Source organism: Puma concolor, chromosome B1, assembly GCF_028749965.1.
Source record: "Puma concolor isolate L17-30 chromosome B1, mPumCon1.1.hap2, whole genome shotgun sequence".
In the NCBI taxonomy this organism is placed as follows: domain Eukaryota; kingdom Metazoa; phylum Chordata; class Mammalia; order Carnivora; family Felidae; genus Puma; species Puma concolor.
Genome location: NC_141670.1, coordinates 200,894,121 through 200,921,391, shown reverse-complemented (window position 1 = coordinate 200,921,391; position 27,271 = coordinate 200,894,121). Strand labels below are relative to the sequence as shown.

General features: G+C 49.7%; 1 protein-coding gene across 9 annotated transcripts in view; it reads right to left on the bottom strand.

The window, feature by feature from the left end:
- Positions 1–27,271, bottom strand: part of SLC2A9 (solute carrier family 2 member 9) — a 262,594-nt gene that overhangs the window by 184,671 nt on the left and 50,652 nt on the right. For all 9 annotated transcript variants that reach the window (XR_015250599.1, XR_015250598.1, XM_025921820.2 and 6 more), the window contains one exon: positions 10,078–10,238. Coding sequence is in view for 7 of the 9 variants with exons in the window: in XM_025921820.2 (XP_025777605.1) it covers positions 10,078–10,238 (161 nt within the window). In the remaining 2 variants the exon portion in view is untranslated. The remainder of the gene's footprint in view (positions 1–10,077; positions 10,239–27,271) is intronic.

Here is a 27,271-nt window from a genome sequence, read left to right as displayed (position 1 = left end):
CAGATGATTTACGCAAAGTGCTTAGGATGGCACCTAGAACTTATTTGGAGCCTCAGTAAACTGAAAACCAATCCATGGTGACAGCTAACATTCACTGGGTACTTACCATGTCTCAGGCACTATTTTAAGTACTTTATACTCACTGGACCCCCTATGCATTAGGTAATCTTGCTACCCCATGTCCCACGTGAGGAAATAGATCTAGAACTGGAGTACGTGGTCAAGTTCACATACTATGAAATGGGAGGTTTAGCATTCCAGTCACCCTGATACTAAGCTCCCCACAATGGCGGCTGCTATATTTACTCACAGTCATTCATTCTTTCAACAGATGTTCACTCGTTCAACTGACATTCATGCACTCAACACAACGTCTAAGTGTGGACTGAGTGCTGAACACCATTCTAAGTTCTGGCATATAGCTGCCACCATGACCCCGTCCCTACGCTTCACGGTCTCAATAAACAAGTAAAAGACAAAGACTGTAGAGAAAACTAATACAGGAGAGGGGACGAGTTTTACTCAGGGAGACATCTGGGAAGGTGATATCTAAGCACAGACTTGAAGAAGGAATGCAGACCAGCCATATGGATATCAGAGAGCAGCAATCTTGGCAGAGAGGTACTAACAGTCAGACATGGGTCATTTTCAGGTACACCAGTGAGGCCAGCACAGCTGGAAGCAGAGGAGGACAGGAAAGCAAATAGTAGAAGTGAGGGCAGAGAGACTGGAGGGGGAGCTAGTAAGGGTCTTGTAGGAGCCACCATGGCAACTTGGGTTCCCCCCTGGAGAGAGATGGGCAGCCACCGGACGATTCTAAGGAGAGGGGTGCCATGACCTGAGTAACATATTAACAAGATCGCGCAGACTTCTGTGTCGACCGTGGGCTGAAGAAATAAGTGCAGAAACAGGGAGACTGGCTGGGAAGCTCCTGCAGCGGACCAGGCAAGTGCCAATAGTAATTCGCGCCAGGACGGGAGCAGTGGAGGTGGTGAGACGTGGTCAGAGCCCCGTGTGTTTTGAAGACAGTTGATGGGCTTTGCATTTGGATTGGACAGAGGTACAGAGAAAGAAGAGTTAAGGGTGCCCCTAAGTGCTTTGGCCTGAGGTCCTGCACTGGATGCGATGGTGTATTTTGTGCCATGCAGCGAATGTTAAAATCCCATTCAGGTCTGACTTGGAACATTTGCAAACAGGGCTGCACACCCTCTAAGCAAGTACATCATATTAATGTATTCCTTCCCAAAATAACCCCCAGCCTGACAGTGTCCCGGGGAGGACGGAAACCTTACTCGCAAATAATTTGCAAAGCTGACTCACTGGGGTTCAGAGACGTGGATTTTAACGACTGTGTTTCCATTTTTTCCCCGGGGATGAACATGGCAACAAAAACAAGGGAGACCAGGGACATGCCATTTCTGAGCACAGAACTCCAGTGACCCCTGAGAACCCCACCTGGGACAGCGCACTCATTGTTCTGAGCTTTCCCATATTGCAGAATGTTCGTGGGCAACCCAGAAGATTATCAGCTCTTGGCAAAAGGGGCCAAACACGAGGAAGAGTGATAAGGTGATGAGGAGAGTGGAGAGCACGTCACTGGAGAAATGGTCAAAGGGACTCAGCATCCTGAGCCTAGACACAAGAAGGCTCAGGAGAAATGTGAGAGCTTCCGCTGTGTCATGCTTTAACTCAATCACACACGACCAAGTGGTGGAAGATACAGGGAATTTAGAAAGTACTTCTGTAAGGGATTAGTGATCTGGGGAACCTCTGGAGATACGGCTTCCATCACCCACCCTTCCAACAATTCCTTAAGTCTAGCTTGGCCTATAAACCGAGATCGTACCTTGTTTCCACCAATCATCACCTTCCTCATGTCTGTCCATTCCTGCTTACTCAGCCTGAATTCCATGGTCCATCATTTTAAATAGCCATCACATCCTCAACTCCTTGACCCACTGACCCACCTGCCTTCATCATATGTGCCTGGCAAACCCCAACCCTGGTTAGATCCTGACCTGCCTCACACGTGCACCACAGAGCTCAGCTTGGCTGGAGAAAAACCCGAACTACATTGACTGGTGTCACTTGAAATTCATGACCACCAATGTCAAGTGGGCTTTGGGGCCTCCAGGCAACCATTCTATAGTTCCCTGGTTTGTTCAATGTCCTGCTCTCCTCGAGGACTGTTTCATATGCCTTCTCTGTTTTCAAGTCCCCTTATCCTCTTTCTCAGCTGATGACCTTGCTTTCTACTCCACTGAGAAAGCAGAAGCAATCTGGAGAGGAATTCACGGGTTCCCTCCACATGCACCGACCTCCCTGCTTCTGTGCCCACACACTGTCTTCCCTCATTTTCCTGAGGACATACTGCCGTGCTCCCACCTGAGGCCAATCCCTCCAATCACCGACCAGTTCCCCACCCCGCTCCCACCTGCACAAGAATGTTGCTTCAGCTGCCCACCAGTTTTCCCCTCTCTGCTGGAACATCTCATGACCATGCTGTTGAAAGGAAAGCTACACCCAGGTACACCCATCTACACTCATTGTCTCGAGTTATTCTTCCCTCTTAAGCCCCGTCCAGTAGCTGTCTCCCCCACTGTGCCCTTGAAACAGCTCCTGTCAGGTAACCAGAGATCTCCACATTGCTAAATCCGCCAACTCTCGGGCCTTGTCTCCGTTTGAACACAGCTGATCACCACTTCCCTCCTGCACTTGCTTTCCAGCTCTGAGTGGTGGGTCTGCTCCTACCTCACTGGCTGATCCTTACCATCTTCCCAACCCTCTCAAGACTGGGGGGCTCCCGGCCTCAGCCCTTGAGCCTATTTCTTTGGCCTCTATACACTTCCCAGGTGATCTCGTCTTGTGTCCTGGCTTCAAGTTTCACCTATGTACTGATGACATCTAGACTTACATCCAAGCTCTGAGCTCTCCTCCGAGTGCTAGACCCATATATCCAACTGCCTGCTTCACCTCTTCACGAGGGAGTCTTACAGACAATTCAAGGTTAACATACCCAAAACCGAATTCGTAACATTGGCCTCCTTCCTCCCCAAATCCTCTTCCTGGGGCGCCTGGGTGGCTCAGTCAGTTAAGCGTCCGACTTTGGCTCACGTCATGATCTCACCATTCGTGAGTTCAAGCCCCGCTTTAGGCTCTGTGCTGACAGCTCAGAGCCTGGAGCCTGCTTCAGATTCTGTGTCTCCCTCTCTCTCTCTGCCCCCCCAAAGGAAATAAACATTAAAAAAAAAAACCCACCCTATTCTTCCCAAAGACTTCCTACCTCAGAAAAAACAACAACGTAAACAAAAACAAAAAACCCACAACAACACCACACCACAGTCCTTGCCATTGCTCAGGCCAGAAAACGTTAGCATTATTTTTTATTTCTGTCCCTCACCCACCCACATTACGATACATCTCTAAGGCCTGTTTTTTCTACTTCTAAAATATGTCCAAAACTCCTAAAACCGCCACTACCTCTCACCGTGTCTTGTCACAAACCTGGTGCAAACCAGATCACCTCACCCTATCAGCGCAAGATGCTGTAACGTCCCCAGATCCACTGATAACAGGCCTTTCAGGCTGCAAATCGGGCCAGTTCTTACAACACACCAGTAACTTCCCACCTTAGAGAAAAGCCCAAGTCCCAACCCTGCCCCACAAGGCCCTCTGGATCCAAGCTCAGTGACCTCTTTCTAGCTTCATTTTCTATTCATTGACGTGGCCCCGGCCACGCTGACATCCTGTCTTATCTTCCAAGAAGCCAAGCCCAGTCGTCCCTCAGGGCCTTTACAGCTGCTGTTCCCTCTGCCAGAGAGCTGTCTCTGTCCACTTTGTTCACCCCTAAGTGCCTGGCACACAGCAGGTGCTCCAGAAATATTTGTTGGGAAAATAAACGCACGAGTGAATGGAAGTACGCAAGCGGGAAAAAAACGGCCACTTTGGGAAGTTACGGTAGAAAAACCTTCAAGCATCAGGCATTCCTCCGTCGATCCTTCCATCTGTCCAACAAACTTGCTTGCCTAGTGTGCACAAGCTTCTGTGCCATGTGCTGGCGCTCACATGTACGTGTGGTTCTTGCATCAAGGAACTTCAAGGAGCTTCCCCGCAAGGAACTCCCCTCAGGGAAGAGACAGAAATGTCAGTAAGTGGTTACAGCACAAAATGCTAAGTGATGTAAGAGAGGGAAACAGAAGGTCTGACGTGGGCCCAGGGGAGGCCACTATTTGGTTCTAATAGATGTGTGGTGGGCGGTGTGGGGCAGGAGTGACAACCTGTTGACTTTCAACCATGATTTCCAGCTCATGCATCTGTAATACAACAAACAGATCGTGCAGAAACAGCTTGTACCAAAGCTGCTGCGTGTTTGGGGTTGGCAGACTCTCTGAGACGTTGGAACTCTGCCTTCCTGAAGTCTACATCCGCCACGCCCAGTCTCTCTTCCTACCTTCTGGCACAAACCCCAAGACAGCTTCCTTCTCCCAGAATCCTTGGCACCCTCACGGTGCTAGGCAAGGCTCCAAGGCTGGCAGAATGGGGGTGGGGGATCAGGAGTCCCGGCAGGTACTCCTCTGTCCCTCAGCTCTCTCCTCCATCACCCACTTTGTACATGTGGCTGCTCAAGCAAGGCTCCTGGTTGGCTCTTCTCCAGAAGGGCCACCCAAGAAGATAACCCCCTCCCCCAGAGCAGCCTGCAGCCAATGGCTGGAGAGTGGTGGGAAGAGAATGCGGGCCCCCTGCCCAGATGGGATCCCTCCAGGGTAGGATTCATGCCCCAGATCCCTGCGGGCCAGCCGAGACCAGAGTGGACCTGAGAGCACGGCCTGGCTTGGCTCTCTTCCCCTTTTCTCTCTTCTGCTTGCATCACCGTCAAGGGAACTCCTGAAGAGCCTTCCCTCAACAAAACGTATGTATCCCAAGCTCCCTCATAGGCTCTGCTTCTGGGGAACTCACCTTCCTAAGGCAATTCCAGCCTGAAAGAGGAGGAGGTCAGCGACCAGTGTAAGCGTTCTACTATGCACTGAACTATGTTCCAATTCCTCAGCTGAAGCCCTAACCCCCAAGGTGACTATATTCGGAGACAGGGCATTCAAAGAGGAGATTATGGTTAAATGAGGTTGTAAGGGCGGGGCCCTCATCCAACGGGAACAGACAGGAAGAAAAGACACCAGGCCTGCTCTCCCATAAGGACAAAGGCCGTGTGAGGACACAGTGAGAAGAAAGCCACCTATAAGCCAAGGAGAATGGACTCGGGAGCAACCCTGCCCCGCCGTCCCCTGCCATCTTGATCTTGGACTTCCGGCCTCTGCAGTTGTGACAGGAGAGATTTCTATTGTTCAAGCCTAGTAAAGGTTTGCCATATGCATTGCAGGCTCCTTCAGCAGGCACCTAGAGAGCTTACGTTCCTTCCAACTTTTAGAAAATAAACACAGATTTCAAAATATTGAAGTAGAAAAAGAAAAGAAAAATAGCACTTTTGAGAACCTGCTATTTGCCTGGCATGATGTACTACTCGTTCAATACCCATCCTTCTGGGGTACCTGGGTGGCTCGGTCAGCTGAGCGTCTGACTCTGACTTGGCTTCAGCTCAGGTCATGATCCCAGGGTTGTGGGATCGAGCCCTGCATCGGACTCTGCACTGAACGTAGAGCCCAAGATTCTCTTTCTCCCTCTGTCCCTCTCCCATCGGCGCGTACGTGCTCTCTCAAATAAGAAATAAAATAAAAAAACACCCATCCTCCTTCTTCTGGTGCGATTTCCTCCAAGAAACATTCCTGCCTGCACTCTGTGTCCCATCCCCACCCCACTGTGGCTCCAGGAACGGGCACACGATACAGTACCTTTAAAGTGCACTAATCACCAGGATTTCGCACATTGGGCTCTATTAACACTTGCGGCCACAAAATTCTTTGTGGTGGGGGCTGTCGTGGGCATTGTAGCACGTTTCACAGCCTCTTTGGCCCCTACTAGATGCTAGCAGCACCCCCTAGCAGTGACAACCAGGAACGCCTCCAGATACTGTCATTAAACGTCCCCTGCTGGGGCAAAATTGCCCCTGGTCCAGAAGCCCCAAGGGTATGAGACCTCACACAAGTAAATGAGACTCAGGCCTGGGACTTGGCTAGAACTACTGGAAGGAGAAGTGTGTTCTGGGGATGCCAAGCGGGAACAGGGTCACCCTGAGCTGCTGGGGGCATCTTGCCCCCACACAGGGAGAGGCAGCCTGCGCATGAAGCCAACACAGAGTAAGGCAGAGCTGAGAGACAGAGAAGACAGACAGGTGGATTCGGCTGAGTTACATTCCAGTTATGTCAGCCAATTAGCTCCCTCTGGCCCTAAGCCAGTTTGGCTTGAGTCCCCGTCACAGGCATGGGTGACAGGACCCATTTTGTAAACAGGCTCTCCTGCAACCCTCAGAGCTGCGTGCTTATCCGAGCTCCACAGATTTCAAACTGCCTCCTCTTGTCCCTCCACTACCCGTCCACCCCTCCACCGTGCTTCCAACCGCCACAATGTCGTGCACGATGCATTGTTCACAGCCAGGCAGCAGGCTCGGGCCATGCCATTTGCTGCTGGTGCCCAAGTGCCAAAACAGTGCTTGGCACCCAGTAGGTGTTCAAAAGTATTTGCTGCACGGCTGGATGTGGTTATATGGCTTGCTCAAGAACAGGCCTAAGGATCCGATTTCAAAGCCCGTGTGAGTTTCCCTATGGTTTTTTGCATATTTGCTCTGCTCTGCTCTAGAGGGAAAAACTAGATCCCATGATATGTGTAAGGAGGCCAATTTCAGTGCAACTAGAACATAATCACGGCCAGTTCTGTCGAGTAATGGGGTGACACGTCTCAAGAAGAGCTCATGAGGATGGGGACAGGGACAACAGGGACGCTGGCCAACGTAGGATGGGTGCTGACTCCGTGTCAACCACGGAGAGGAACACCCTCATTTCATTTTCACAACTCTCCAACAGGCCACTGCCTTATCTTCATCTTGTCACCAACTAAGCAAAGCTTGGAGAATTTGAGTAACTCATACATGGCCCCATGAGCCAGGAGCATCACGGGTCCTCTAGCTGGCATCCATGCACCAACATGGTCACCATCCTGTCTCATGAGGGAAGGAGGGTTCTGTCACTAGAGCCATGTAAGAAGAGGAGGGATGACCCCAAATGAGGGGAGGGAGTCAACCAGAATTCTCCAAGCCAGAGGCTCGAGGAGACAAGGAACCTGGTCCCCTGAGACTAGATAATGGGGGTGCCTCATCTCCAGAGACCACTGCTGGCCCCTCGTGCTCCCCCGTCCTCATCCCTCTCCCAAACCACAGTCGAGTTCGTCATGGCCTAGCGAGGGTCAGCCCCCTGCTGGACCTGCTGGTGACCAGACCCGCCTGACTCTGGGGAGCCTCAACTCCACCCAAATTCCCCCCATGGTCATGTGTGTGAGCCCTCTCATCAGACCCCACCCCAGCCTTGCACATTAAGCCAGCCTCTTCTTTCTCCCCAGCGGCCTCCCAGAGACAATTAATGAAGCATCAAGAAAAGGTTTCAACAGACACCATGTGATGGGAAAAGCACAGGCTCCGGTCTGAGTTTCGGATCAACCTCATTCTTTGTCACCTCGGGTGAGCCACTAGGCCTCTCAGGGCCTCGGATTCATGACTTGTGGACCAGGGACAACAATACGGAGCTGTGGACGTAAACGAGGTTGGTAGGTCAAGCACGGGTACGTAGCAGGGGGTGAAGAAACGGGGGTAGATTCTCGGTGTTTGCTCCTTGTCCTCCCTACGGAGTTCCCATTCAAGCTGAGGCTTCATCCTGGCTCAACCTTTCTTCCCACAATGATGAAAAAGGGAACCGGCAGCTGCCTGGGGCACACGGACCAACACCTTTTGATGGAATCTCTCTCCGGCCTAAAACCCTTCCTTCTCTTAGAAAAGGAGTATCTGTCAAACGCGTCTCTTTTCCATTCCTTCTGCTTTTTTTTTTTTTTGCACCACGCCGTCAAGAGCTGCAAAGCCACTTCCACCGCCTGCATTGTACGTGTGGGAGAGGTGTTGGCTGTGAGGTGAGGTGGCAGAGTCCCACGTGACACACTGGCAATTTGGGGAGTCAGGACTTGTGGGGCCACGGCACCTTGACCCCGGCTACAGTGTGGACTTCCCTGTACCGTCTGCCTGGGTTCAGAGCTTCTTATGGGGCAGCCTTGGGGTGTCAGTGCCATGGCCCGATAAAAGGCAGGTATATGTCACAGGCCACAAATCCTGGGGCCGGGGCTGACTCCATCTAACTAGAATAGACAAGAGGACTGGCGTTAGAAACTGGCTTGGCCCAGGGGCTTAGCAACAGTGCCTCACAGACCCTGGCCATTGATGCCAATCCGGGGCCAGCCAGTCACTGACCTATGGTCAAACAGTCATGGACTTACAGAGCCATTGCCAGCATGCCCCTACTCAGATCTGCTCGGCATGATGGAAGGATCATGACGTGATGGAGCTGGTTCCAACCTGAGCTCGAGCTCTGTGTAAGCTCTCAATCCATCCCCCATCCAAGACCCCAGAGAGTGGAGAAATGGAATGAGGGTGCATGTGGGAGCGCCCGGAACATTGGGGGACCACAGAAAATGGCAGCCCTCACTCCACTCTGCCGTCACCGTACTTCTCTGGAGTACAGAGTTCCCATTCGTTACCACCTGGAAGTGGCCTTGGGCACAAGGAAAGTATCAGCACCTCCCCTGCCTCACTGGATACCACAGACTTTCCTGAGCGCCACATGCGTGTTTTCAGGGTGGCTTCCTGCCCCAGCCTTGTGAAAGTCGGCTCCGAAATAGCATCAGTTCTAACTTACTCCTTGGAGCGGATGTGAGGCCAAGTGTAAAGGAAGGGGGGGGGGCACCTTTTTAAGTAGGGTTTCTAGAGCCCTGAGGAGTGGAAAGATTTTCTGGGTCCTTTCCAATTCAGGTCAATGCAACATGGAGATGTGCTGAGCACTTACTATGTATGGGTAAGTATATGGGTGTCCGGATAATGAGGAGAAGGATGGTAAGTAAGTAATACGGTAAATAATAATAGCTTCTACTTCCTGAGTTCCTGCTAATGTGCTATTCTGCCCCCATTCGTTTTCTCTAGTCCCTGTAACATTTCCTGCGTCTTACAGAGGAGAAAATTGAGGTTCAAATACATCAAACGACTTGGCCAAAGGCACTAGAAAGTGGAACACTCGCGAGTCAAGTTCAGACATGAATGCTGCAGATTCTACTTCTGCACTAACACCTCCGTATCTCCCGAGAAGTTACAAGCGAAGATACAGAGAAAACATTTGGGGAGGTTTCTTGATAAATCAATCTGATCTCAGAGAACTCTTCACAGGACAGAAATGAGCGAGGCACGAAGCTCAGGAGGTAAAGTGGATCTGACCCGAGAGGGCCCAGATGGGAAATCTCAACATGAACTGCTTGACACCTACCATCCTGTATTTGTAATATGAAAGATCTGAAATAACCTAAATGTCTATCCATAGGAGACTGGCTTAATAAGTTATCATTCAGACCCATAAGAAAACACTGTCTGAGCTCCCACGTTTTGAAAAGCAGATCTATATGGATATACGTGGAAGAGTCTCTAAGGCACTCTAAGGCTCTTCTCCACTTGCTCCGGCGGCCAGATCCATTTCCTCCCTTCCTGTCCTGCTCTGAGCCCTGGGACCCGGTCCTCCTGGACTGCCCCCAAAAGGCTCCTGGTGTTTCTGGCTTCTACTTGGGTTTGACCAATGAGAGGCACTGACAGTGGGTTGGAGGGTGTGAGGAGAGAGAAGCCAGGGTATTTCCCCCCTACTCCCTCCCTGTTTGGACAATACAGTCGGACGCAGCCCAGTCCACACAGCCCTCCACAATTCAGCCCATTGTCCGTGGCTTCGCTTCTCCTTGGCCTCAGGTGCCCTATTTCCTCCCCTTCCTCTCCTGGCATTAAAATCTCTCCAGCTGGACTGTCTGAGCGGAGTTCTGTTGCCTTCTGGGATCCTGACTTTGATACATATTGTGAACATTACAGAGGGGATCCCCAAGCAGAGATGTCCCACTAACCTCCCAAGAACCTTTCCGATCAGCTTCACCAGTAACGTCCCCACGAGTCCACCAATGGCGAATATGGACACCGTCACAGACCAGAGCAGGGTCAGAGTGTCTTGGTCTATTGGATGTCCGTGCCTTCTTTCCCACGATTCATTGTAGAAGGACTTGATGTACTGAAAACAAACAACAAAACGTGTTATTCCATTCTGCTGCTTGTTACAAACGAACACAGCTTTTACAGAGCATTTTGTGCATGCGAGGCACTTTGCTAAGTTCTGTTTGAGCTTTATTTCATTGAACCTTTCCAACGAATTGTGTGGAGGGGCCCTACTTTTAACCTCGTTTTGCAGATAGGGACACTGAAGCTCAGAGAGACAAAGTGACTTGCTCAGTAAGTGGCAAACCTGAAAGCCAAACTCAAATCTGCCCCCAAACCTAGGGTAGCTGATTATACCTGGGCTTCTCCCACTTTGGTGCACAGCAGAACCAACTGGGAAGTGTGTTAACAACACACATATCTGAGATAAGAGGAAATCTTTGCCTTTGAGGTAGACGAAGATACAGGATGCAAAAAAAAACACCACAAAAGAAAAACAAAATGCTCATTTGGGTTTCGTCTAAATTAAAGTGTTTTATTCTTCAAAGGATACTTCGAAAAAAAAATGAAAAGGCAAGCCACAGGCTGAGATAACATATTTGCAACACATAAACTATAAAGGACTTATATCCACAACACACAGAGAACTCTAACAAGTCAATATGACAAACAACCCAATTAATTGAGCAAAAGACTTGAACTGACTCAGAGAAGATTCAAATGACCAGTAAGTTAATCACATGATGCTCAATGTCATTAGTCAACAGGCAAATGCAAATTAAAACCCCAACAAGACACTATTTTGCATTCTCTAGATCCCCATCATTGTCTTTTGTGATTTGGGGGGTTTCAGATGGTGACGGGGTGATTCTGATGTGCACCAAAGACTGGGGTCATGGCACTAAGCTCCTCAAGGAGTTCCATCCCCAAGATGTTCATAGCTATCCACTGACACCAGATACCAGAGCCAGCATCCATCACTGCAGAATAAACACAGGTTCGGGACACACAGACCACAGCGTGAATCCCAGCACAAAAAGTACTAATGATTTAAGCCAGCTGGACCTTGGCTCCCTCATCTACAAAATGGGAATGATGACACTGATGTCTCAGGGCTGTCGGGAGGGTCATGCAAGAGTATGGAGCAGTGCCCAGGGCTTGGGCAAAGCTCACACAATCCCCAGGAAGCTCAACTCTACCAGGTCTGGTAAAACCAAGTAGTGATCAGCAGTAGGCTCTCATGCACTGTGTTGAGATTAGACTACCATCTTGGAAAATAGTTTGGCATCATCTAGCAAAGTTGAAGATGCCCCTAACCTACAACCCAGCAAATCCATTTCTAGAAAGTTCCTCCAAAAAACTCTTTCCCACCTGCCCGAGGACATATCTACCCAAATGTCCACATAGCATTGCTTATAATAGCCCCAAATGGGAAACAACCGATGCCCACCAGCAGAATGGATAAACAAATCGTGGAAGAATCATCATATGAAACCCCACGGCCACTAACACGAATGAACTACAGCGACGTGCAAACCCATACAGTTAAACCTCACAAAATACAACATTGAACAAAATAAGCCAGAAACAAAACAGTACGTACAGTATGACACCATATTTCTATCCAAAAATATACAAAATATAAACGTTTTGGGGGGAATTACAGATTATAAAATACAAAGGAAAACAAAGAGATAATTGTTGCAAATGTCAGGTCAGTGGTCGCTCCTGGGGGCGGGGTGTAGAGATGATCTGGGAGGGGCATCTGGCAGGATCTTCTATTCTTAATCTTATTCTTAGCTGGGTGCTAGATTTATAATCATCCTCTAAACTCTGTGTGTGTATGTGTGTGTGTGTGTTCAATGCATACGTGTGCATCTTATATACTCTTTTTAAGCATAATGCATTCCACCAATCTACAACTTTTTTTTTTTTTAAGGTGGTAAAGTATTCCAGGCAGAGGGAAAAGCCAGGAGGGCATGGCAGAAGAAAGTCCATAGAACTGAAAAGAGGCCAGTGGGGGTGGAATGGGATGAGGAAGGGAAGGAAGGGCTGCCTGGAGTTGGAGGGGCAGGAAAGGGCAGGTCATACGGGACCTTAGAGGTCATTGTAATCAGTTTGCTTGTTGCCTGGACTGTGTGTGTGTGTGTGTGTGTGTGTGTGTGTGTGCGCGCGCACGCGCGCGCATGTCTTGGCCCGAGTGGAATGGGAAGCTATTGGAGGGTTTTAAGTGAGGGGAGGACATGGAGTGGTTTACATTTTCAGCGGACTGCTCTGCTTCAGAGTCGCAAGGGACCTAGAAGGAAGCTAGGGAGGAAGCTGGCCCTCTGTTGAGAGGCACAGCAACAGTCCCAAGATCTCAGTGGCCTGGACCCAGTAGTGAAGGTGGAGAGAAGGGGGTGGATCTGAGATACGTTTTGAGAGTAGGATGGACAAGACCAACTGGGGACTGGCCCCAGATCCTGGGAGGGAGGGTTCTAGACACGCCTAAGAGGAACGGAGAAGACTGCAAGGTTTCTGGCCTAGGCAAATGGGCTGATGGCAGGAGATGAGGGAAGCATCCTATCCCTATGTGATATCTATTCTCTTCCCATGTGTATCTACACTCTTCCCGGTGTTACTGGTTGAATTGTGACATGCCCCCCGCCCTCCCCCCCCCCCCCCCCCCGTTCATAAGTGGAAGCCCTAACCCCAGGACCTCAGGATGTGAGGTATTTGGAGACAGGGTGTGGTAGGGTCCCCTCCCAAGGAAAGAAAAGAAAAAACCCTCAAGGCAGCCTGACTGCCCACGTGACAACATCCCTCACGACCTTGTAACATGAGGCCACTTAATCAGACGACACGTTTGTGTATTACCATATATGGGAGACAAGGAAGAAAAAAATGTATAAGAAACTACACCACGTGGCGTTCAGGTCTTCCGTTCGAACCCAACGGAGCGGTGCCGGCACGAATGAAGTTGCTTCCTGGAAAGAAAAGCTTCGGTGCCCCGACTATCTATCTGAGCGAGAATGCTGCTACAAGGGTCTTTACAGAGGGAATCTGGTTGAAATGAGGTTATTTGGGTGGGCCCCATCCAAAGTGACTGATGTCCTTATCAAAGGGGGAGACATGGACGCAGAGACAAGCGTGGAGGGAGAAGGATAGGCACACGCTGAAGACAGCCACCTGCAAGCCCAGAAGCCAGCCCTAGAGCAGATCCTTCCCTCACAGGCCCTGGAAGGAACGGGACTCGGCCAGCACCTTGATCTCAGGCCTCTCGCCCGCAGGGCTGTCACAGAATAACCCCCTGCTGGGTAAACCTCAGTTTCCGCCCCCTCCCTGAGAGGCTGCCTGGGGTACTTTGTTTTGGCGGCCCCAGCGGACCGCCACACGGCCTTATCTCCAAAATACTTGTCACCACTTAGACCGCTCAAGCCGATCCGGGCCACCATCCCCTCCCCTCCTGGGGCCACCATAGCAGCCGCCCCGGCGACTCACCAAGGAGCCGCGTGCTGCCCGTGGCTGGACATCAACACTGACCCCCCGTTACAGTGTATTTGGTGGCTGCCCAGCATCAGGAGCCCCCTTCTCCCCTCGGGGAGCTCCCTCCTCACAGCCCGGGCGGCACACACAGCCCAGACCTCCCCACGCGGCTTTACCACGCCAGGTGCCCGTCTCCCAGCATCCCCTGCAGCTAGCGAGCGCCATGTGACCCGGGCTCAGCCAATCAGAGGCCTGGACTCTGAAGGAGGCGGGGCGCTAACCGGCGGGGCCAGAATTCCTTTCGCAGCAGTTTAGGGTTTGGGGTTTGGGAGCAGTGGGAGCCTGATGGCCGCGGTGTCCTGTACCAGCCACGCAGTAGCTCACACTGGCGGCCGCTGGGCGGGGGTGGCATTGCCCAGGCTGCAGAGCTTCGGGGCCGGCTCACCAGCCCTGCGAGCTGCTCCCGATTTTGGCAACAACAGTTTTAGCTTCGATCAGACAAAATTATTGTTGCTTGCAACTGCTGAAACTCTCCCAAAACAAGTAAATTATCCCATTTCAGCCTCGCAACAGCCCTGGGGGCAGAAACGCTCATTTACAGACCAGGGAGCCCAGAGTTGCCAACTTGGCCAGGTGGCTAACAGGTGGATGGGGGGAGGTTGTGCAAGGCCCGCCTCACGTTGGAGCCCTAAAGGACAAGAGCACTATCCGGGCTCCCAACTTCACAGTCAAGGTGGCAATGTTAAGCAGCCAAGTACGATGGCACATTTATTGATTTAAAAGTATCTGGGGCACCTGAGTGACTCGGTTGAGCGTCTGACTTTGGCTCAGGTCATGATCTCATGGTTTGTGAGTTCAAGTGGACATTGGGCTCACTACTGTCAGCACAGAGCCCGCTTCAGATCCTCTGTCCCCCTCTCTTTCTGCCCCTCCCCTGCTCACTCTCTCTGAAAAATAAATAAACGTTAAAAAAAATGTCAATTAAGCCTTTGTTATGGGCTACACACTCTGCCATGCCCCTAAGTACTAGGGTGACAACCAACAAGCACAGAGCATAGTGGGAGAAAGTGTGATAAACTGCTAAGCCAGGGGCTGGACAGGCCTCAGGAAGGCAGAGGTACAGAACTACCCCACCCCACCCCTGCCGCCTCCCCAGGGCAACAGCAAGACCCTCAGAGAAACCGGTGTAAGGAGTGAGTACCCAGGACTGCACGGGCACCTCTTGCCGCCCAATAAGCAGGACCCTTCCCCTCACCCCACGTAGAAGGTTATTCTTGGATGTGACCTTGGTCCCTAATGCGATCCAGCACTGACACTGATTCAAGCAACTATAGCCACCTTTCCAGGAGCCTTGCTAATGCCCACTCTAGAGACCCTCTTGGGGCGCCTGCGTGGCTCAGTCGGTTGGGCATCTGACTTCGGCTCAGATCATGATCTCACGGTTTGTGGGTTTGAACCCCCTGCCAGGCCCTGTGCTGACAGCTCGGAACCTGGAGCCTGCTTCAGATTCTGTGTCTCGCTCTCTCTGCCCCTCCCCTGCTTATGCTCTGTCTCTCTCTGTCTCAAAAATAAATAAAACGTTAAAAAAAAGTTTTTAGAGAGCCACTTTTAGAGAGCCATGCCTACGGCAGCGACCAGTGTCCAAGAATTGATGTGCAGAAACTAGAAGGATGCTGCCGGGGAAGAAATCTTCTCTTCCTTTCTAGGCATTCAGGAGCCTGGTGAGAAAGGGGGCAGCTTTCATATCACTCATTCCTAGGTGTTGCTTTGGGCATCTCTACGGAGATTTTGTATCTCAGTTTGGGAAAGCTGGAGGATGGAAGGAACCTCTGCAGAGGGCTGGAGAAAGCTGAAAGACACAGCAAAGCCTGCGCCCCCCCCTGCAGAGACGCCTTCCTCAACCGTCCTGAAAGCTGGTTTCCAAGTGATGGCTGTAACGATTTAATGTTTGTCTTCTCCAGGAATGATTTCAGCAGAGGCCTAGATGAAAGGCAGCCTGAAGCCTTATGTGATAGTAGGAGCCAGCCGATGAGGGCTGTTCTGCTAACTCATTACACAAACATTCACTGAGTTTGAGATGTGTGGCCCTGACTTACGTGAACACCGACTGGCACTGCATAGTATAGAGCAGGCGCTTTAATAAGGGTTTGTGTTTTAAATTCAGTTTCTGCTGGGGCGCCTGGGTGGCTCAGTCGGTTGAGCATCTGACTTCAGCTCAGGTCATGATCTCACAGTTTGTGGGTTCGAGCCCCCCGTTGGGCTCTGTGCTGACAGATCACAGCCTGGAACCTGCTTTGAGTTCTTTGTCTCCCTCCCTCTCTGTCCCTCCCGCGCTCATGCACTACCTCTCAAAGATAAATAAACATTAAAACAATGTTTAAAATTCAGTTTCTGCTGTGTATCAATTACCATGTAATAATAAAAATAGGTCATAGATGCGACATACCATCCACTACCCTGAGAACTGGACACGTGTGAACTCATTCCGTCGTCTTCACAACCCTATGAGGCAGGTACTGTTTGTAACTTCTCTTTGGGCTGATGAACCTTAGGAACAGAGCCATACGGGCATTTCCCAAGTCACACCATTGGCATGTGGGAAGGTCGGGACTCACACCTAGGTAGTTAGACTCCGGAGCCCATCTCTTAACCGCTACTGTAGTCCAACTCAGTATAGAAAACACAAAGGTGATCCTATCAGTACCTCCGTTGCATATTGAAAGACTGGAGTCGGGGAGAAGAAGGGACAGAGAACGAATACTGATTGACTGCTCAGTATGCATTAGACATCTATATACCTCACTTTGTTTAACCCTTGGCAGCCATCCTGTGAAGTTTCATTAAGAGCAGAAAAAGGAGTTGAGAAATGCATCTGAAAGCCATAGAGAATCCAGTGGATTGGCAGAGCCCTTCCTCCTCCATGCTCACAGCGTCTAGCCCTCCTCTTCCTGGGCACACCCACACTTCTCGGTGCCTTGCATCCGGATGCGGCCACATGGCTACTTCTCACCACAGGAGCATGAGCAGAAGTGACGTGTGTCACCTCGGCCAAGGTATTAAGAGTTTGTGTGCCTTCTCTTCACTCATTCCCTTTCCTTATTGTCTGATCATTCACAGACAGACCAGAAGAGACATAGACTCTGGTGGAGCCACCATTCCCGGAGCCTGGGAGCTAAAGGAGCCTGGGTCCCCGAATGATTTCATGTAGCAGAGTGTCTACATGTAGCAGAGTGTCTTTCATGTAGCAGAGTGTCTGCTCACCTGCCCTTTTAAGGTGGCATAAATGAGAAATAAACTTTCACTGCGTTAAGCCACTGAGATTTAGGGGTTCCTTGTCATAGCACCCAAAGACAACGAACCTAACGCGAAAGCCCATGCCGTCACGATTACTATGCCATGAGTCTTCAAGAAAGAGGGAAGATTTCAGCAAAGTCATGAAGGGTAGGTAGGAGATATGAGCCTTCTGCTAGAGAATTCCTTTTATGTTTTGGGAAACTTGTAAGGCTCCATTTGAAAAGCGTATTCTGCAATAAAATGAGGGTTTACAAAATTTTTTTAATGTTTATTTAATTTTTGAGGGAGAGAGAGAGACAGAGTGTGAGTGGGGGAGGGGCAGAGAGAGAGGGAGACCCAGAATCGAAAGCAGGCTCCAGGCTCCGAGCTGTCAGCACAGAGCCCGACGCGGGGCTCGAACTCACAGACCATGACATCACGACCTGAGCCGAAGTCGGAAGCTCAGCAGACTGAGCCAGCCAGGTGCCCCTATGGGTTTTTTTTTTAATGTGTTTTTGAGTGAGAGAGGGAGACAGCACGAGTGCGAGGGGCAGAGAGAGTTGAGACACAGAATCCAAAGCAGGCTCCAGGCTCTAAGCTGTCAGCCCAGAGCCCGACCTGGGGCTCGAACTTACAAGCTGTGAGATCATGACATGAGCCAAAGTCGGACGCTCAACCGACTGAGCCGCCCAGGTGCCCCATGCAATAAAATGAGAGTTTCAAGATGACTGTGCTAGCTAATCTCTAGGCCTGATTTGGGCCATCTCATTCATGGATTCCACATTTCACCTTCCACTGGGTCCACTTACAAAGGGCCCAGGCTTGTCTTTCTCTCGGGCTCTACACACCTGCTTCCTTACCAACAAGGGCCCGGGTTCCCAGCCTGTCTTCTGGATACAAGTACCACAGCCCCCTGCCTTCAAGGAGCGTGCAGTCTAGTAGAGACAAGAGTAGAGTAAACACGCAGTTATAACACACAGTGGAGGTACGGTGATGGCAGGAAGCCGAGAAAGGCGATGCCACGCTCACCACGTCATGAGCAGGTGGGGATGGGCTCGGGTTGGACAGTTGTCAACAGGGGAAAGCGAATCCTCGAAGGCCCAGAGAGTGGTCATCACTGGCCTTGACTGTCAGCCTGAGGAGTCCACGCATAATCATGTGGGCACTGGGGAGCCACGGTTAAAGGTAAGCCAAGAGTCTCAGGTTCAAGACTTGCTTCCACCACTGAGTCCTCCGTGATGTCCCACACGTGGCTTTGCCTCTGAGGGCAGGCTTCTAAGTGGTTAAGGGCCCTGGGGTCCGCTTTCTTCAGCTGTGTGCTGGGCGATCTTGAATAAGTTACTTAACCTCTCTGTGCCTCGATTCCTCATCTCTAGGTCCCTTCCCTCCGGAAAAGAGTTACTATGAGGATTTGACATGAGAACAAAAATAAAGCACAGAGCAGCGTCCGCAAGAAGCACACAATAAAAATCAGAAGTTGGGGTGGCCGCTGGTGGTGCGGATAACATTACTCCTGATCTGTAAAATAAAGGGCCTAGATGTGTTTATTTCTCAGGCCTATGAAGCCATGAATAACTCACCACTAACTCCCCAGCCGACAACTCAGAGGCCAAGCTTCTGGCCACAAATCGAAAGCACGCAATTCCCAGCCAGGAAGACAGGCCTAGAACACCTCCAAATGATGGCAGGAAATTGCCAGACAATGGGAGGCAAATTACCCTGTCGCCTGTTTTGCAATATTCATGTTCCTTACTGATTCACACGGAGCCTGTCATGAATTCATCTAAAAATATTCTCAGGGGTGCTATAAAAATGCACATAAATAGAGCACTTTCGTGGATGGGCCAGAGCACTCTGCATAGCTGAGCAGCTCATGCCCAGGTCACGCCCAAAACTCTTCCGGGATTTGGAAAGACAATTGACGCCACTGAAGACGCTGGCACCGTGAGTAAATCGGTATGAAAGTCCCTTACAAAGTGCCCACTGCCAAACCGGGCTCCTTGAAAGAAGGACCACTCAAGGACAGAATTCCTCAAGCCCGGCAGGGCCACCTGATGTCATCTAACAGAGGTAACGCCTCCCGTGCAGAAGTCAACATAGTTGGCTTGAGGCTTCCCTCCTCTGAGAGGCCTGCATGCAAGCTTGGCCCGAGGCTGGTGTTGGGGCACGTGGATTTTGGGAGGGGGGCTCCCACCACTCCCAGATCTGATGAAAGCGACTCCCAAAGTCTACAGTATGAAGAGGATGGCTTATGCCGAACACCTGCTTTGTCTCTGGGAGTCAGGAGTCATGTACATGCCGAGCAGAGGGTGCCTTTGCGACCAGTCCCTAATAAAAACTCTGAACTCAGGCTCTGATGAGGTCCCCTGGTGGACAACATGCCCCCTGTGTCGTCACACTCATTGCTGGCGGATTAAGTGATTTCACCGGGTGAGGACCCTGGATGCTTGCTCCTGGTTTCCTCTGGATTTTGCCCCGTGTGCCTTTTCCTTTTGATGATTTTGCTTCGAATCCCTTCACTGGAGTAAATCCCAGCCATGGGTGGAGAGTAGGGAGTCCTGACATTCTGAGTCCTGTGAGTCCTAGTGAACCATCAGACCTGGGGTGGTCCCGGGGACCCGAGACACCTCCCAGCCCTAAGGACAACACCCAGGTCCCTTTCTGACTTGGCTTGATGTTTAGGCTGCATGTTTGTGGTGGGGTTTTTCTCCCTGCTGTGTGATTCTCCTGGAGGAGTCCAGCTCCCCGACGGGGTGGGAAAGAGGCCTCTGTACATACAGATGCGTGAATATGTTCTACCCCCTCAGCCGGCTTCCACAATGAAAGCTGAACCTAACGAAAGAAGATGTATTGACTGCAAGCAATAGCCAGGCAGGTAAGACCTTGAGAGCTTTCCGGGTTCTCCTGCCAACCACTTTTGCAATGCGAGGGGGGAAACTTTGAGTTTAATTATATTGGAAACGAAGAAAGAAAGTTTCACTTTCTCTCTGCCCCAGGCGAGAGCAGTGGAGTGTGTGTACTCGCAAATATCCTTCTTATTCAACAAAAATTACTCCTGAGCTTCTCTCCTGCTGCAGCACTCTTTCGAGAGATTGCGTGGCTGTGTTTCCGGAGGGGGGCGGGGGGCGGACAGTGTGCCTTCACACTGACATGTCTGTCATTTGCTCTGAAATAACACTTCCCACTCCTTTCTGTAGGTCTCCCGGGTGGCTGGAATAAAAATGATGAGTGTTTTCATTTCTGTGCAAATTGTTTCTGGCTCCTAAAAAATCAGTCTTGAGGCATGGGGGGCTTTCACAGGGCATCTGATCCATTCCAAGTTCAGGGTGATGGTTTTGAGCACCAGTTCTGGAATAATTTATTTACAGAAAAGGACTAAAAACCCTAGCCTGCAGAGGGGGCCACTGGAAGGATTAAATGAAGGCGTGTAGACCCTAACATGATGTCCAGCACGTAGCAGACACTCAGTAAATCTCAGTGCCTCTCTCCTATGGGTCAGAAACAATGTTTCTCATTTGATTTGTCCGGTTTGTTCACACCAGCAGACCCAACTCTGACACTCCCCCTCCCAAGTTTTCCCAACTGCCTGCCTCGCTGGCCTAACCTCACCTCTGTTCCCCCTGCCTGGCTGCAGAAAATAAGCTACCCACCCCTGTACACAGGGCTTCCCCGAGCCCTGATAGGGCTGTGCTCCCTTCTCCATTAGGTTCACCACAAGCGTTTTTCCCAGAGCAACTTTGTGATATGGGAAAATTCTGAATCAAAGATGCAGGCTTCTCTGCTCCAGTAAGCTGGGGTCCCAAGAGGATGGACAGCAGGCACAGGGGTCACCCTCCGTGTAGAACACACAAGACACCAACCTCCCTTGCTTGGACCTTGATTCAATCCAAGCCAGATGCCAAACCAAACAATGACTCCCAAGCCCCAATTTAAACAATGTAGCAGTGTCCTGCCCTAGAGAAAAACTGGAAACAATCTAAGAGACCCACATTAGGAAGATAGTACAGTCACGTGATGCCACAGCACACAGCTATGAGAGATCCTGGTGATGGGGCATTTTCAAGAACATGGAAAAATGCTTCCAATATAAGTATAAGCTAAAAAAAAAAAAAAAAAGCAGGATATAAAACGGCAGAAATGGATGATTTTTGCAAAAAGCCTTAAAAATGGCCCCTGGGTGGGGCTGAGGTCGGGACTCTCTTCTTCAGGGACAGGCTACCACCCATGAGCTGAGCGGCCTTGGGCCAGCTCCTCAGTCTTTCTCTTCCAGGCTCCTTTATTTGTACAGCGGGATTATTATCTCCGCGCCTGCTACGTGGGCCGTTGTCCAAACGAGAACTACAGATGGTGATTCATAGCGGTCGTTTTATTATTAAATTATTAACATTTAAATGTGTGCTGTTTGCTTTTGCTAACAGAAACCTGTTTGGCTTATGTAACTACTGAGACACAGTGAGGCCAACGAGAGAGAGACAGAGAGAAAGAACAGAAAGAAAAGACTTGGGGATTTAAATACCAAAGGTAGTCCTGGTGCATGCTGAAATTAACCAGAGATAACCTGTCTCATCAAAATAATTGCCAGTTGCTTCTGCAATGACAAGATGCGCTGGTTTCTCCCTCAGTGCCAGCTGTCTCCTGCCAAGATGCCAAGCCGCTACGCCTCCCTGTCCGCCCGTCCAGCACTGATGTCTTTGGCAGGATTCGCGCTCCCCGTGCCCTACCCGGTTGCCTGAGACCAGGCCCGGGGCTGCACAGAGGTGCCCCGCCAGGCGCCTCTGCTCCCCTAAGAGTGCCGGGGCGCTCGGAGCAGTCACTAAAACTGCAGCGTGGGGTGGGGTTAATTAAAAGAACCAGAAGTCGCTTCTGGGTTCTCTGTCTGCTGGTCCGTTGGAATCTTTCCTTTGAGCAGCATCTAACATCTGCAGCTAACTGGGGCGGATCTGCTCTTGTAGAGAGAGATGGTTTTATCCTTTACCAGTGCTTGTTTACCTGCCCTCAGGGGAGGATCGGGAGAGGAAAACGATGAAATGTACCATTTCTGCTGGGAACTTGTGGGGAGTCAAATTAACGTTCTGCTGAAGCCCCGGGGTTAAATACAGTAGCCAATCCCCGTCCCCCCCCCCGCCCCCTATCCACAGGGGATCCATTCCAGGGCCCCCCCTGGGTGCCTGAAACCTCAGATAATGCTGAACCCTACATATACTATGTTTTTTCCCATATCTACATGCCTATGATGAAGTTTAATTTATGAATTAGGCTCAGTAAACGATTAACGGTAACGAAGTAGAACAACTATAACAATACATGGGAATAAGCATCATGTGAATGTGGCCCCGCGCTCTCGCCTAATGTCTTATGGTACTGTACTCACCTTTCTTTTTCTTGTGAGGATGTGAGATGATAAAATGCCCGGGTGGGGACACGAAGTGGGGTGAGGACAGAGTCGCTATGATGCAGCGTGAGGCGACTACGGACTTGGACAATGGGTCAGGAGAAGAGTCCTCTGTTGCAGACGACAGCTGACTGAGGGCCACTGACACCACAGATAAGGGGAGGGGGTGCTGCTGTACTGACACCAGGGGGGCAAACTCTGTCTCCCGTCCCAAGAGAAGACCAAACATCGCCAACTCAGAAATCAATGGAACGGTGACTAATTCAGTATAAAAGCCAAGCCATTCGCTGTTACTTTTGTTGGATTCTGGTTTTGCTTCAAGGGAGTCCTAACTGACATGGTGTGAGAGTGGGGTAATAACTGAGAGCCCCAAGTTCTCTTTTTCATTATTTCTTGTTCACTAATTCATTTAACAGACGTTTTTGAGTACTTTTATGTTGAGAACATACCTTCGTATGCCATACATCCCACATATGCCGTTGGATAATTAAGAATCTGGCTGGCCTTTGTCCCCATGCTCGGGAAATAGCCTCTAAACCCTTGGGATGTCCTGAGTGATGAGACTGTCTTTGTTATTCGTGACAGGCCTCTCAGCCCCCACCTGATAATTTATGCAAATGAGATAACTCGAGTGAGAGGCTGGCCAACCAAGTGATGAGAGGGGTGGGGCGTCATGCCAGGTGGTATCAGCCCCGCCTCCAAGAAGGGAAGGGGCCTGGGAATTGACTCAATCATGCCTCTGTAATGAAACCCCAGTAATAACTCTGGACACAGAGGCTTGGGTGAGCATGCCTGGTGGGCAGTACTCTGTGCATGTTGTTACACACCCATGTACTGGGAGGGTAATGCGTCTGGACTCCGTAGAGAGAACACCGGAAGCTTAGTGTGTCAAAGCCCCAGACCTCACCCGATGTGTCTCTTCTTTTGAGAATCCCCATCCCCTGGCTAGGTCAGCACAGAGCCCAATATGGGCCTCAAACTTTCAAACCGTGACATCACGACCTGAGCCCAAATCAAGAGTCGGACACTTCACCAACTGAGCTACCCGGGCGCCCCAACCCCTGTCTGCTTTCTAGTTTCCGTTGTCACTCATGGTACCCACCCAACACGCTCACTTGCTCAACGTTGGCTCTTCTCAGTGACTCTCCTTAATGTCCGCCCCAGTGGTCATCCTGCTCAAGGCCGTCCACTCTCTCCAGCCCCTTGCACGTGCCTGTGGGCGCATCCTGCTGACCCATCCCTTGTCACCAGATGCTCCTCCAGTGGAGCCACACCTGGGCCCCATCCCCATTGGTGCCATCCTCAGTTTCGTGGGGCCCCTTGGGACTGGAGCCCAGGCTCGGTATTGTCCACTGAGGCTCAAACCTTGCATTTCTTTAGAATACTGCTTCCAGAATCTTCCTGTAGGCTATCCGAACAACACCCATGAGCAAGAGGAGTTCTGACTCATGCTCTGGGCCGATACATCAGCTCACCCGACGCATCAGCCCTGTCTGCCCAGAAAGGTGGGTGCCTTCCCAGATAAGAACCCCAGGAACCCAGAAATCCCCATCCTGCCTCTGATACTTCCATGCAACCCTCAGTGGGTTCTCAGGTGGGAGCCAAACATTGCAGGCCCTTGGGCAATACGGGGAAATCTCCCACCACAATTCCGGCCACCATGGACCATTGTAGCTGCACTCATGAAGCAGATCGCAGGCAAGCAGCATTCTCCTACTAAAGGTCAAGGCTTAGAATGGCACAAATCTGAGGCCATTTGCCAGGTTTCAGATTGGCATCTCGAGCCAGCAGCATGCATGACTGCTTAAAAATTTCAGGCATCATGTTACATGTGATTGGTATGTAAATTAGCCTTGGATTCTGCATAGCTTTTACAAAGGCATCAGAATGCTTTAGAGAGGTAGGTATGTAGATGATATAGGTAAGCAGTTGGTAGGTACATAGGAGATAGGTAGGTAGGTAGGTAGGTAGATAGATAAGTGGAAGAGAGGTAAGATAGATGGGAGACAGGTAGACAGATGCGTAAAGAGAATTAGGTAGATGGATGGATGGATAGATAGATGTGTGAATGCGGTAGAACTAGAATTTTTACATAGGGCAGATGGGAATTTGCTTGAGGGTGAGGAGGTCTAGCAGACTTGCCTTGGAAGTGCATTTGCACATAAAGAACTTTTTAAAAAAATCTTAAATGTATACATGTACTCATTACACATCAAACATTCATTACAAAGGTTTATTGTGTGCCACACCCTTTTCTAGGTGCTGGCATTACAAAAGCAAGACAATTGTGAACACTATGTCTACAAGGGGCTTAGACTCTAAAGTAAAAGGAAGAGTAGACACGAAGCAAATAAATATATAACACCTCAGGTTGGTGAAATACTACAAAGAGAGATAAGTTAAGGCAGGGGCTAGAGAGTAATGGAGAGATGCTGTTATGGATGGGCTGGTTGAGAAGAAATCTCTGAGAAGAGGACGTTTCAACAGAGGCCAGAAGTAATCAAAGGAGACAGCATAGGAATATCTGGGAAAGAGCATTCCACTAAAGGGGACAGCAAGTGCAAAGGTCCTGGGGTACCAAGTGCATGTGTGTTTGAGGATCAGCAGGTGGGGAGGGGGTCATGGGGATGAGAAGAGGCAGTGAGGGGAACATGCCAGAAATAAGAGCAGAGTGGTCACTAGGCACCAGACCCCGGGCATAGGCCACAGCAATCAGGGTTGACTTCTAGGTGTGTTGGGTGGCTGTGGAAGGTCTGAAGCTGAAGCACAGTATGATCTGCCTCAATTTTTAAAGGATCCCTTGGGCTTTGGGGCTGAGAATAAATTGTAGAAGCCACAGTGGAAATAGGAAAACCAGTTAGAAGACCCTGCGGTGGGCCAGGCTGGACTTCCTTGAACGGTAGATGTTGGGGTATGATGGTGATCAATGCACCACCACAGCACAGAAACTCTGAAGCTTCAGTGGCTAAGGATAGTAAAGACTTCTTTCTACCTCATGCTAGCTCATGCCTAGTGCCTGCCAGACCATTCTCTGCCGTCTAGTACCTATGCTACCTGGGAGAAGAAAAAACTGAGGAAACTTCTGGATTCCTCACTTCAAGGCTAAGCCTCAAGTGGCTTATATTCACTTCTGCTCAGATCCCATTGTCCACAGTTGGCCAAGGACCTATCATGGATGCACAAGGCATGTGGATGTTCTCTTCCAAATGGGGCATAAGTAGTCAGATGGGAAACCAACGGGAAGTTAGGGAGTGGAGGTTAAAGGGCCGCCCACCCCACCCCAGGAACTAGGATACATTAACCTCCCTGGCCTCAGTTTCCTCATCTATTAAATGGGGTTAGTATACACAAAAATAAACTCAAAATGGATGAAAGACCTAAATGTAAGACAGGAAACCATCAAAATCCAAGAGGAGAAAACAGGCAAAAACCTCTTTGACCTTGGCCGCAGCAACCTTCTTACCAGACATGTCTCCAGAGGCAAGGGAAACAAAAGCAAAAATGAACTATTGGGACCTCATCAAGATTAAAAGCTTCTGCACAGTGAAGGAAACAATTAACAAAACTAAAAGGCAACTGACAGAATGGGAGAAGATATTTGCAAATGACACATCAGATAAAGGGTTAGTATCCAAGATCTAGAAAGAACTTATGAAACTCAACACCCTAAAAACAAATTATCCAGTGAAGAAATGGGCAAAAAAACATGAACACTTTTCCAAAGAAGAAAGAAACCCAGATGGCCAATAGATGCATGAAAAGATGCTCAATGCCACTCATCATCAGAGACATACAAATCAAAACCATGATGAGATATCACCTCACACCTGTCAGAATGCCCAAAATTAACAACTCCAGAAACAACAGACGTTGGCAAGGATGCTATGTTTGTGGGAATGCACGCTGGTGCAGCCACTCCAGGAAATAGTATGGAGGTTCCTCAAAAACTTAAAAATAGAATTATCCTATGACCCAGCAATCGCACTATTAGATATTTATCCAAAGGATACAAAAATGCTGATTCGAAGGGACACATGCACCCCAGTGTTTATAGCAGCCAAATTATGGAAAGAGCCCAAATGTCCATTGACTGATGAATGGATAAAGAAGATTTGGTACATACATAGAATGGAATACTACTCAGTGATGAAAAAGAATGAAATCTTGCCATTTGCAACAACGTTGATGGAACTAGAGTGTATTATGCTAAGCAAAATAAGTCAGAGAAAGACAAATATCATGTGGTTTCACTCACGTGGAATTGAAGAGTCAAACAGATGAACATAGGAGAAGGGAAGGAAAAATAAAATAAAAACAGAGAGAGGCACACCATAAGAGATTTAATATAGAGGAAAAGAGACTTAAGTATAGAGAAAAAAACAGAACAGAGTATCCAAGAACTGTGGGAAAAACTACAAAATCTGTAATATACATGCAGTGGGAACACCTGGAAGGAGAAAAGACAGAGGTAGGAACAAAGGAAATATTTGAGGCAATAATGACTGAGAATTTCCTCAAATTCGCATCAGATACTAAACTGCAGATCCAGAAAGCTCAGAAAACACCAGAACGTATCAATTCTAAAACAAACAAACAAACAAACAAAAAAACACTACACCTAGGCATATCATATTCAAACTTCAGAAAATCAAAGATTAAAAAAAATCTCTTGAAAGAAGCCAGATGAAAACAATCTTACAGAGGAGGAAAGATAAAATTTACACCCAAATTCTCCTCAGAAACCATGCCAGAAGAGAATGAAGCGAAATACTCAAAATATTGAGAGAGAAAAAAACCCACCAACCTAGAATTCCATACCCTGCAAAATTATCCTTCAAGAGTGAATGAAAGGTAAGGGTGCCTGGGTGGCTCAGTCAGTTAAGCCTCCGACTTTGGTGCAGGTCACGATCTCGCGGTCCGTGGGTTCGAGCCCCGCGTCGGGCTCTGTGCTGACAGCTCAGAGCCTGGAGCCTATTCCG